Source organism: Pan paniscus, chromosome 14, assembly GCF_029289425.2.
Source record: "Pan paniscus chromosome 14, NHGRI_mPanPan1-v2.0_pri, whole genome shotgun sequence".
Taxonomy (NCBI): domain Eukaryota; kingdom Metazoa; phylum Chordata; class Mammalia; order Primates; family Hominidae; genus Pan; species Pan paniscus.
In genome coordinates, this window is record NC_073263.2 from 24,420,891 (window position 1) to 24,433,566 (window position 12,676).

Sequence of the window (12,676 nt, forward strand, 5' to 3'; positions counted from 1 at the left end):
TATGTTTCTACTCATAAACTCTTCCTTCGAAGCAGCTGTGCTTGGTACTCCCCTTTGCCACGTTTACAAGTGGTCCCTGCAGTTCTTCCTGCCTGTGTTCCAAGTTATATGAAACAAAAACTAGCTCTTTGCATCAGTCTTGCAGGTATCTCCCGGACTTAGGATACATATACACAGTAATTTGCATGTAAGTTCTGGTCTGTTCCCTCTGGTTCAGGGGAGGGAACTGAGAACTGGACTGCCACTGCTTAAGACCAAGACCATTGTCATTCTGGGAAGAGGGTAGGGTGAGGCAAGTAAAAATACCACAAAACTTTCCTACCATTTAGAAAATTGCTTTTACTTCATTAGGCTTCTTGGTTACTGTAAACTTTGGATTGCTTTGTAGAGATCTGATCTAATAAAGTTGGTTGAGACACTTTCTCATTTTTTCAATGTTTCTGTATTGGAAGAAGAACTTAAAGCTTCCTAATCTATTTTGTTGGCGTTATTCCTCTGCTGAATTTTTAAATGTTCACTCTGGCTTACCTGTTAATGGAAGAATTTGCATAATATCTACTTAGAAAGGAAAGTTAAAAGTAGTTTTAAAGTAATTTAAATGAAATAACAAGATAAGGATTCAGAAAATTTTCACTTGCATCATTATACTCACAAGAAAAAAATTCATTTTTTCCATTGAAATAGATTTCAAAATATTTTTTAACATTAAGAATTGGTATTTGGAGAAATAAACTTATAATCCTTGATTTTTTTGGTAGTATAGGAAACTTTAGAAACTTTTTTGATTATAATAGCACCATTTAATAAGAGAAAAGTCTGTATTACTAAAGAATACAATCATTCCACAAACCTTACTGAATCATTATTGATTTAAGGAAGAATTATCAATTCACATTAAGATGGATGGTTGATAAGATACTGGATATGCATATAATGCCAAAGTAGCACCACATAAATTCTTAAGACTTGGTTATTACAAGGGCATAAACAGAGCTGTACACATTGAGAGGGGTCAGGATCATCACTGCAATCGATAAATGAATCTTAGCATATTAGTAGTCATTAAGTATTAGGCCTTGATGTGTTGCAACTTGAGTATGAAAAAGCCACCTATGACACAGTCTAGCCAAAAAGATTTGCCTTGGATCCATCAAACCCTTAGGAGTAACTTTCAGCCTTTGGAAAATTCAGCAGATAGACCTTACTCTATGGAAGAATAAGCTAAATAGCAGCATGAGGATATAACCACATAAATCCATAAGGTATGGGGCATTCTGCAGAAAAATAAGCTGGCTGTCTTCAACAAGACATGTTCATTAAAAGCAGAGGACCGTACTAGATTATAAAAGTGTTATGGAGATAACAATCAGAAGCAGTATATAATCTTGGTTTGTAATGGGTTTGGATCAGTTAAGGAAAACTAAATGTGAGCTAGAAATACTAGTAGGAACAGTTACTGAAATAGAACAAGTGAGAAATGATAGAAAAATGTAAGTGATTGTATGTGTGGTAAAGTCTAGTTTTGGTAAAAACATACAGTGAGTGTGTGTGTGTATGTATGGAAAAATATCTTGAAGAATATATACACTAAGTTGTCTGGCAGAATGTGACTTTATTTTTATGTCTATACTAATTTTCTATACTGGTTCTGCAATAAAATTTTGTAAAATAAATTACGTAACACAATTGACAGATTTACATTCAATTCAAGTTTTAATGTTTCATAATTTCAATGACAGTGCTTGTAATTCATTCAACACTTACATTTTAAGTTTCTGTGAAATGACAGTGCTTTATCCCTTTATTTGCTAGATAGAGGGCCGGGATATTTTATTTCTATTAAACACAATCGAGGAATTCTATAAAAGTGAAGATGGAGAAAATCTGGAAATCCTCTGTCCAGTTCAAGATCAAGCCTGTGTAGCTAAATTTGAAGATGGAATTTGGTACCGAGCAAAAGTTATCGGTAGGAGAATGCATGCTGTTTCTACAGGGAGATGTCATACTTCAAAACTAATATCATTTGAGTTGGTACCAATTCAGTCTTGGAAGTAATGTTATTTGATCTTATCATTTGCTCTGCCATCTGTCTTTAGAAAAGCTAGTGATAATGTTGAAAGGTGAATCTATCTCCTGATATTTTGTTTGACTTGACTAGAACTTAACCATTGGGAATCTTGCTGGAAAAGTTGTATAGATAGAACAAAGCAACAGAAATTAATTATTCAAAAACCGGTGAACTCTAGTTTGATGTTGACTGTTTGTCTGTCCCATGCTATTTTGATTGTCAAGGTACAAATTAAAGGTGAGTCCTTTGTGTCCTCTCTGCTTCCCTTCAATTTTAATATATTCTTCTTTCCTGGGAATTATTGACTGAACTGCTAGTTTTCTCGATATATTTTTTCTACTTTTTCTACATCCTCCTTAAGTAATTGATTCAACTTATGAAATAATGGGAAGAATAAAAAGTGGGATTGAAGACAGAAGATTTATGAAAATGGAGGTATTAGCAACAAAAATAATAAAGTTTATTATTCCCCAGCATTGACTAAGACAGAACATTACAGACTAAGCTTTTGTGGGTTATGAAATTAGATACACCATAGGTAGTTTAACCCATTGTGTTGTTTCTTTTATATACTTTCTAGTTTGTAGATATGTCCTTTTTTAATTGAAAGAGTAAAAAGCCAGTGTGGTGGCTCATGCCTGTAAATCCCAGTACTTTGGGAGGCTGAGGTGGGTGGATCGCTTGAGGCCAAGAGTTCGAGACCAGCCTGGCCAACATGACAAAACCCTGTCTCTACTAAAAATAAAAAGTTAGCAAGGCATGGTGGTGTGTGCCTGTAAGCCCAGCTATTCAGGAGGCTGAGGCACGAGAATCACTTGGTCCTGGGAGGTGGAGGTTGCAGTGAGCTGGGATTGCGCCACTGCACTCCAGCCTGGGCGACAGAGCAAGACTGTCTGAAAAAAAAAGGCCAGGTGCGGTGGCTCACGCCTGTAATCCCAGCACTTTGGGAGGCCAAGGCAGGCAGATCACCTGAGGTCGGGAGTTCAAGACCAGCCTGACCAACATGGAGAAACGCTGTCTCTACTAAAAATAAAAAATTAGCTGGGCATGGTGGTGCATGCCTGTAGTCCTAGTTACTCAGGAGGCTGAGGCAGGAGAATCACTTGAACCTGGGAGGCGGAGGTTGCGGTGAGCTGAGATTGTGCCATTGTACTCCAGCCTGGGCAACAAGAGCAAAACTCTGTTTCAAGAAAAAAAAAAGAGAAGTCACCACGCCCGGCTAATTTTTTTCTATTTTTAGTAGAGATGGGATTTCGCCATGTTGGTCAGGCTGGTCTCGAACTCCTGACCTCAAATGATCTGCCTGCCTCAGCCTTCCAAAGATGTTGGGATTACAGGCATGAGCCACTGTGCCGGGCAATTTTTTTTACTTTAGTTTGATACTGTTTAAAATGTTTTTTCCATTATTAAGGTAATCTAAGATCTTTACAAATTATTCCTAATATATAATCAGTTCTGTTTGTGTCAAAACTATTCTTGCAACCTGAGTTTTCTATCCTTCATTTGTCACCACTGATTTTAATTTTGTTAATGGTTAGTGACTTGAACTAACTACAGATTTTCAAATGTGGTTCTTATGAATGTCTTAGTCTGTTTTGTGCTGCTGTAATAAAATACTATAGACTGGGTAGTTTATAAACAATAGAAATTTACTTCTCAATTCTAGAGTCTAAAAAAGTCCAAGATCAAGGCACTGTTTTATTGAGGGCTTAGTCTCTGTTTCCAAGATGGTGCCTTGTTGCTGCATCCTCCAGAGGGGAGAGACACTGTATCCTCTGATGCCAGAAGTATGAAAAAGGAAGGCAAACTCCCTTCACCAAGCCCTTTTATAAGGGCACCTAATCCCATTTATGAGGGCAGAACCCTCATGACTCAGTCACTTCCCAACTACTGCTGCATTAGGGATTAAGTTTCAACATGAATTTTGAGACAAAGACATTCCAGTGATTGCAATGAAGATACCACTGTATAGTTTCGTAAATATCTTTGGAGCAAACAAAAGCATTTTCATGACACTAAGGACTTTGCAATTGCTTTTCAAATTAGGATTATTGGCTTGAAAATGTTATCTATTTGGTGAACAATAAGGTCTCTGAAATCTTTGAGTAGTAACATTTGGGGAAGATGGAGTGTGCATGGTGCTCATTCTACTTCTTCTTCATTTCTATTAGCACCACTTTTGGGGTGCTAATAGAAATGTATGTGTGATTTGTTTGGCCCATTTTCCTGTATCTTCTGTGGTCCTGTTGAACTCCCTCTTGAAGATGATACTTGGTTTGGTGAATAGTAGCTCTTTTGTTTTTTATCTGCCTAATTTAAAAGTTAATGCTAAAAGACACACTCCACTTCCCTCCTTGAAGGCAATTACTTTTCATTCTTTCAGCTGTTTCGTTGTTTACTTGTGTTCCTTCTTCTAATATGTAATACTTCGGTTGACACTTCAGTTTTAGATATTACCTGTTATTCTGTCAGACAAGTTTTGGATCTCCATAGCCCTTTTGTCCTCCTTTTTCTCTTTTCTATAGTTGTATCACAATTTTTCATTAAATTCATACTCTGTGTAAATAAAGCCATAAAGTATACTTTTTTAAATTCTATTGTGAGTTCATAATTATGTTCACTTTTCACTTTATTTTCTTTTAATTTGTGAGTGTATTTTTAATAGTTCAAAACCATTTTCCATATGATAAATGTTAGTTTGATTTTTTTTTTTTTAAGCATGAAAACATCCTTTTTGAGACGGTCTTACTTTGTTATCCAGGCTGGAGTGCAGTGGAACATGATCATGGTTCACTGCGACCTCTGCTTCCTGGGCTTAAGCAGTCCTCCCACCTCAGCCCCCAGATTAGCCGGGGCTATAGGCACTTGCCACCACGCCTGGCTAATTTATATATTTTTTTTGTAGAGCTGGGGGCAAACTCCTGGGCTCAAGTGATCCTCCTGCCTCTGCCTCCCAAAGCACTGAGATTACAGGTGTGAGCCATCACATGTGGCCAAAAACATCCTTTATCTTCTCCAATTGGGCTGCTTACCCCCTAGGCCTTACTACACATTTTTTATTCTGGAAATGTATTTCAGTTGGCTATACACTTCATTGTCCTCCAGTATTGGATCCCTTGTTTTCTGGATGCCATGTTTACCTCTTGAGTTTAATTCCCTTTTTCGCATGGAGCCATCTTCCCATAGTTTCTCCAGAGAACATAAATGGGGAAATTTGAGACCTTCCATGTCTGACTCTGTTCTCATGTGATAATTTAGATAAAACAATAACATTCTTTAAATTACTTTCCATATCCATCTATTTGTTTAAAACTACATTTCCATTCAGAGACTTTAGGAAGAGTAAGAATGTAATGGCATTGGCAGAATTGAGAACATCCTTCTAGCAAGGGGATTCCAGTGGAAGTTGGGAGAGGTTCCCCCATCTTTTGGCTTTATAATAACACTTATCTTCTCAATTATCATGGATATCTCCTACCATAGGGCCTATGTTTGAAGTGTCATCTTGAATGAGTGCTAGTGCTGTGCCACTTGCTTCTACTTCTCCCAAGGAGCAGAGAATACTGGACTTTTTTGCATATTGAAATGATAGATACTATATTAGTCTTTAAGTTTGAAAACTATGTATTTTGAGTATTTTCAAAAAGGTTAGTGTGTGATACGTCTTTTTTAAAAACTTCTCTGTGTTTGAAACTTCCAGAGATTTCTTTAAAGTATAGAGAATAGACTGGTACAGAGGTTTCTACTTGTTTTTTTGCAATATGCCCCAAGTACAATATTTTTTCAAAATTTCACAGATACTGTTATATGAATGAATCTTTGTTGAATCTTTTGCCTTGTTTGATCACCTGTGTTGACTCACGGTAAACATGTATTAAGTGCTTACTTTGTACCTTGTGCTTTTTAAATAGGCGAATCCTCCAAAAACATCTCATGAAGTTAGATTATATTGGTATACCCGTTTTACAGATGAAGTAATGAGGCTTAGAGAGAAAAAGTAACTTGCTCAGGGTAATATCTTAGAGATATTAATTAGCTTGCTTTAGGTCACATAGAATTTTAGTGACGGAGCTAGTGTTCAAAACTGGTCAGTCTGACTCAAAGCCTAATTCTTAACTTTTAAGTCATACCACCTGCCATATAATTTTGTTATCCTGATTTTGGCTATCCTTTGAATATTTAAAGCATACTAGTTTTTCATTCTTATAAGTCTGCACTATGGATGATTTCAGGGTTCACATATTTGAAATATTTTTTACATTTTAAAAAGTATTAAGTTTGTATATTGAAGCTAAAAGTATTCTAATCTAGTTGGCCATAAACCAATCTAAATTTTTCTAGATAATTCTGTTTCCAAGTTTGTAATTTCTAATTTCATAATTTTTCAAGGATTGCCTGGACATCAGGAAGTTGAAGTTAAATATGTAGACTTTGGTAATACTGCAAAAATAACAATCAAAGATGTGCGTAAAATAAAGGATGAGTTTCTGAATGCCCCAGAGAAGGTAATCTATTTATTATGAATTCTAGGGCTAGAATATCAGCACAAATATGGAAGTATTTTTAGAAGCTATTGTCACCATAGAAATGTTAGCGTCCCTTTTTGTCTAGTTGCTGATACAGGGACTATAGATAAATGTTGCTGTGGTTACTATTGAGGAAATAATATGTATATCATGGCAAATAAGCATATTAAACATTAATCAGGTATATTTGTGTCTTAAGTACTTGTTGGCAGCTTTTAATATATCATTTTGAGATCATATATTGTGGTAAGAGTCACGTTCATGATATATCAAGTTAAAAATGCTTATCTCAGAAGTACTTCTACTGTGATCGTATTTATACTTAAGTATATATGTGTGTACAATAGAGAAACCTGGGAGAATATGTAAAAAACTGAACCTTGTTTATCTCTGGGGAGGAGTAGTATTCTGAAAAAAGGGTAAGAAGGAGCCTTGTTTTCTAATTTATATACTGTTGTTTGAGTTGTTTTTAAGCCGTGTTTTTCATTTTAGGAAGTGTGTAGTATTATAGAAAAAAATTTTAAAATACAAATGAGCAGGTTGGACGCAGTGACTCATGCCTGTAATCCCAGAACTTTGGGAGGCCGAGGCGGGGGGATCATGAGGTCAGGAGTTTGAGACCAGCCTGGCTAACATGATGAAACCCCATCTCTACTAAAAAGATACAAAAAATTAGCTGGGCGTGGTGGTGTGTGCCTGTAATCCCAGTTACTCAGGAGGCTGAGGCAGGAGAATTGCTTGAACCCGGGAGGCGGAGGTTGCGGTGAACCAAGATCATGCCATTGCCCTCTAGCCTGGGTGACAGGGCAAGACTCGGTCTCAAAGAAAAAAACAAATGAGCAAAAGGGAGAATCACTCAGAATCATTGTTCAATATTTTTGATATCTGTACTTCCAGATACATCTTCTGTGCTTTCAGCAGTTATAGAATCAGACTATAAATCATCCTGTAACCTGCTTTTTACAAGTAATTAATCTATCATAAGTGTCTTTAATGAATGCTTGTTATTCCAGTATGTGAATGTACAACAGTTCATTCAGCCAAATACTGTGCTGATTTCAATGATTTGTGTTTATAAAGTACTTTTACAGACACCTTCACACATTATTTGATTATTTCTAATATGTATGAAATTCAAACATAAAGATTAGTTTTGTACACACTTACATAAAACTTGAATTCTAAAGTAGGTAGAAATTAAATTTTTTTCTTAATGGTGGAATTTTGTCTGACACAGGCAATTAAATGTAAGTTGGCCTATATTGAACCATATAAAAGGACAATGCAGTGGTCCAAAGAAGCTAAAGAAAAATTTGAAGAAAAGGCTCAAGATAAATTTATGACATGTTCAGTTATCAGTAAGTTCCATTTTTACTTGTTATGTAATCACATATGATTTTAAATAATAATAATAATAACATTTGTCAAATTTTAGAATAAATTCAGTGTGCCATCAGTAGTAGTGGTGAAAGATAAGATTTGTTGAGAATTAGGTACAATGGAATTATATCTTTTATGGACTCTAAAGTCATCAGGACAAAAATCACCATAAAAGATCAAGTCACCCTTGACATGGCCCCTTGAAAGCCCTAAAGCCAGGAATTAGCTTCTTTTATTTGTTTGCATTTTTGCTAGGGCTCTGTCCTTGCCCTTAACATAGTGGATGCTAACGTTTAATTTCCAGGAAAGTGAGGGGAGGTGAGACATGATTGGTAAACAGCTTTTCCTTGCTGTTTTTTGTCTCACTGGCTTAAGCAAATTCAACTGTGGGTTCTCAGCATAATTTGAAAAAAGTTATTCCTTTTTTGGAGCAATTGGGACCAAAATAGAGTCTGACCACTAGCCCACAATTTTGTAACATAACAAGTTCTGAAAATCAAAAGTTCAGCAGCAAAATTGGTTCTGAATTGGCATGAGGCTGTATATAGTTTTTATCTCGTTTATAGTGAATATTCATATTTTACTTCAAGATAATGTTTGTGGGCTGCTGCCCCAGACTCTGCTGGGGTATTAGATACATATACACGATAGGTGCCGAGTAGCTTTTCTCAATTAGAAGAATTTTGAATTCTGAAACATGCCTGGCCCCAAGGGTTTTAGATAGGGGGATTGGGAATCTGGTTTGGTTTTTTTGTTTTTTGAGACAGGGTTTCATTCTGTCACCCAAGCTGGAGTACAATGGTGTGAACAATGGCTCACTGCAGCCTCAACCTCCAGGGCTCAAGTGATCTTCCTGCCTTAGCCTCCCATGTAGCTTGGACCACAGGCATATGCCACCATGGCCAGCTAATTTTTAAATTTTTTTTGTAGAGATGGGATCTTACTTTGTTGCTCAGGCCAGTCTCGAACTCTTGGGCTCAAGCGATCCTCCCTCCTCGGCCTCCCAAAGTTCTGGGATTACAGGTGTGAGCCACTTTGCCTGACTGGGAATCTGTTTTTCATCTGATATTTTGATCAGTTCCAAAGTTGTAACACACACTGGCTGGGCTGGGCTTAATGAATAGTAGTGCAGGATATATGAGACCATGTTTACTTAGCATAGATGTATAGGACTTTCAGGGGTAGTTTTTACTGTATCCATGCATTTCCTTTATCGTAAGACTATTGGACTATTCACTGTGAGGAAACTGGAGCCTAGAAATGAATTGCTCAAAGTCATAACCTAGAAATGATAGTATATCTCTGATAATTTATTTACTTCAGAACAAGAAATTGTTCTAAAGAAATAGTGTCATTTAAGAGGAATGTGATTATACAGACTGTATCCTTAGGCTATAGAAGTTTTCTATCTAGCTTCTCTGAAATGAACAAATGAATTAAAGACCTCTTGGTCCTTGAACAGTCTCCACTGATTTTGAGCCAACTTTAACCTGTATAACTGTTTTCCAGCCTTCCTTTAGGAATCATGTTTCGTGGGGTTTTTGCCCCCTCCTAGAATAATTTCCCATGGACAGTCAATCAAGATTTCTTGGGTTTCTTTCTTGATTCCTCTTCTTTCTTTCTCACATAATTATTTAATACCAGTGACATCTAAACACTAGCTGTGGCATAGTTATTAACTTAGATTATTTTATTTAAAGAGTGCCAGAAGGCCTTGCCCAACCAAAACTGTCTTTTCCCATTCACCTGCACAGCAGTAAAATTGTGAGTTCAAGACCTTTATAATAAAGTGAACTACCACAGCTGAGAACAGGAACCTGCCATTAATACGTGCTGTGTTACCTTAGAAAGCAAGGAACATTTATATTTGATTAAGAGGAGAGCAGGGAAGATGATAAAGGTACAGAACACAGAGAAAGTTGACCCTATTGGAATAAAGAACTTTTTGCATAAGAAGTATAAAACCAAAGAACTAAAGTTAACACAAGAGATGGAAAAGCAGGGGAGATCAAAGTTTATTGAGGCTCAGTGTTGCTTAGCCTTTTGTGTCTAGATAATTTATCTGGAACATTGAAAAGTAGCCAGGAATTTTTTTTTTCAACTCCTGGTAAAAAAGCTTTTTAGGCCAGGTGTGGTGGCTGATGCCTGTAATCCCAGTATTTTGGGAGGTCAGAGGTGGGTGGATCACCTGAGGTCAGGAGTTTGAGACCAGCCTGGCCAACATGGTGAAATCCCATCTCTACTAAAAATAAAAATATATATATATTAGCTGGGTATGGTGGCACGCACCTGTTACTCCCAGCTACTTGGAGGCTGAGGCAGGAGAATCACTTGAACCTTGGAGGCAGAAGTTGCAGTGAGCCGAGATTGTGCCACTGCACTCCAGCCTGGGTGAGAGAGCGAGACTTCATCTCAAATTAACAACAACAACAACAAAAAAGCAACAAACCCTCTGCAGGAAGCGGACTGCTCCTGGAGGACCCGGGAGAGCCCCCAAAACTGAGTACCCCAACTGCAGAAGTGGGAAAGGGAGACCCTCCTCTCCTGAAAACACAGTTCCACTGGAGAAGCTGAAGGTCTGTTTGTGGGAGAAGTTTCCAACTTTACCTGGAGCTGAGTCAATTTAGAGATCCGAGCGAAATATAGGGGTAGAAGAAGCAGCAGAAAGGCCCTGGGAGCACACTGGGCCCCCAAGCAGCCCATTCCTGCCTGGTGCCACAGGGATTCAATGGGAGAGGAGCAGGGTGTAAAACTCCATAGGGAGAAGGAAATCTCTAGCTGAACTTGGTAACAATTTGAACAGGGTGAGAAGCCTCCTGGCCAGAACTCAGGGGAGGGTACAAATCTGGTGTGCAGACTCCACAGGCAGGGGAAGAGCCAAGCCCTTTTCTTTCCCAGCTGGGAGGCAGATAGCCTGGGGCAGGTTTTCAAATCCATATTGCTCTCCACCTGGACACAGACTGGGGCTGATGGGGGGAACACAGTGGGAATGAGACTGGCCCTTTGGTTTGCGTGGGCGCTGGGTGAGGCCTGTGACTGCCATCGTTCCCCCACTTCCCTGACAACCTGCATGACTCAGCAGAGGCAGCCATAATTCTCCTAGGCACACAACTCCAGTGATCTGAGAATATCACCCCCATCCCCCACAGCAGCCTCAGCAAGACCCACCCAAGGAGAGTCTGAGCTTAAACACACCTAACCCTGCCCCCACCTGATGGTCCTTCCCTACCCACCCTGGTAGCTGAAGAGAAAGGGCATATTATCTTGTGAGTTCTACGGCCCCGGCCATCGCCGGTTCCTCCTCGTACTACCACAGCTGATGCTCTCTGGAAATTACCACCTCTGGCAGAAGGCCAACTGGCACAAAAATAGAGCATTAAACCACCAAAGCTAAGAACCTTCACAGCCCATTTCACCCCATCGCCACCTCAATGGGAACAGGCACTGCTATCCACTGCTGAGAGACCCATAGGTGGTTCACATCACAGGACTCTGTGCAGACAACCCCCAGTACCAGTGCGGAACCAGGTAGACTCTCTGGGTGGCTAGACCCAGAAAGAGACAACAATCACTGTAGTTCAGCTCACAGGAAGCCACATCCATAGGAAAAGGGGAAGAGTACTGCTTCAGGGGAACACCCCATGAGACAAAAAAATCTGAACGACAGTCTTCAGCCCTAGACCTTCCCTCTGACAGAGCCTATCCAAATGAGAAATAACCAGAAAACCAACCCTGATAATACGACAAAACAAGGCTCTTCAATACCCCCCCAAAATCACACTAGTTCACCAGCAGTGGATCCAAACCAAGAAGTAGTTCTTGATTTACCTGAAAAATAATTCAGAAGATTAGTTATTAAGCTAATCAGGGAGAAAGGCGAAGCCCAATGCAAGGAAATCCAAAAAACAATATAAGAAGTGAAGGGAGAAATATTCAAGGAAATAGCTTAAAACAATCAAAAATTGAGGAAACTTTGGACACACTTTTAGAAATGCGAAATGTTCTGGAAAGCCTCAGCAATGGAATTGAACAAGTAGAAGAAAGAAATTCAGAGCTCGAAAACAAGGTCTTCGAATTAACCTAATCCAACAAAGACAAGGAAAAAAGAAAATATGAACAAAGCCTCCAAGAAGTCTGGGATTACGTTAAACGACCAAACCATAGACTTCTCTTCTTCCTCAGGAAAACATATTTGGGGAAATAATTGAGGAAAACTTCCCCAGCCTTGCTAGAGACCTAGACATCCAAATACAAGAAGCACAAAGCTTGGAAAATGTATTTGGGGGAATAATCAAGGAAAACTCCCCAGGCCTTGCTAGAGACCTAGATATCCAAATACAGGAAGCACAAAGAAGACCTGGGAAATTCATCGCAAAAAGATCTTTGCCCAGACACATTGTCATCAGGTTATCAAAGTTAAGACAAAGGAAAGGATCTTAACAACTGTGAGACAGAAGCACCAGGTAACCTATAAAGGAAAACCTATCAGATTACCAGCAGATTTATCAGCAGAAACCCTACAAGCTGGAAGGGATTGGGGCCCTATCTTCAGCCTCCTCAAACAAAACAATTAATCAACCAAGAATTTTCTGTCCAGTGAAACTAAGCATCATATATGAAGGAAAGATACAGTCTTTTTCAGACAAACAAAGGCTGAGAGAATTCGCCATTACCAAGCCACCACTACAAGAACTACTAAAAT

At 38.6% G+C, this 12,676-nt stretch overlaps 1 protein-coding gene across 9 annotated transcripts in view; it reads left to right on the forward strand.

Annotated features, from left to right (window-relative positions):
- The window catches only part of RNF17 (ring finger protein 17), a 133,281-nt gene that overhangs the window by 76,146 nt on the left and 44,459 nt on the right, over window positions 1-12,676 (forward strand). For 5 of the 9 annotated variants that reach the window (XM_055096554.2, XM_003812609.6, XM_034936471.3 and 2 more), the window contains 3 exons: window positions 1,813-1,966; window positions 6,458-6,573; window positions 7,832-7,952. In XM_055096554.2, coding sequence (XP_054952529.1) covers window positions 1,813-1,966; window positions 6,458-6,573; window positions 7,832-7,952 — 391 coding nt within the window. Of the gene's footprint in view, window positions 1-1,812; window positions 1,967-2,158; window positions 2,306-6,457; window positions 6,574-7,831; window positions 7,953-12,676 lie in introns of all 9 variants that reach the window. The other 4 variants (XM_055096552.2, XM_055096553.2, XM_055096556.2 and 1 more) reach the window with 1 other exon arrangement.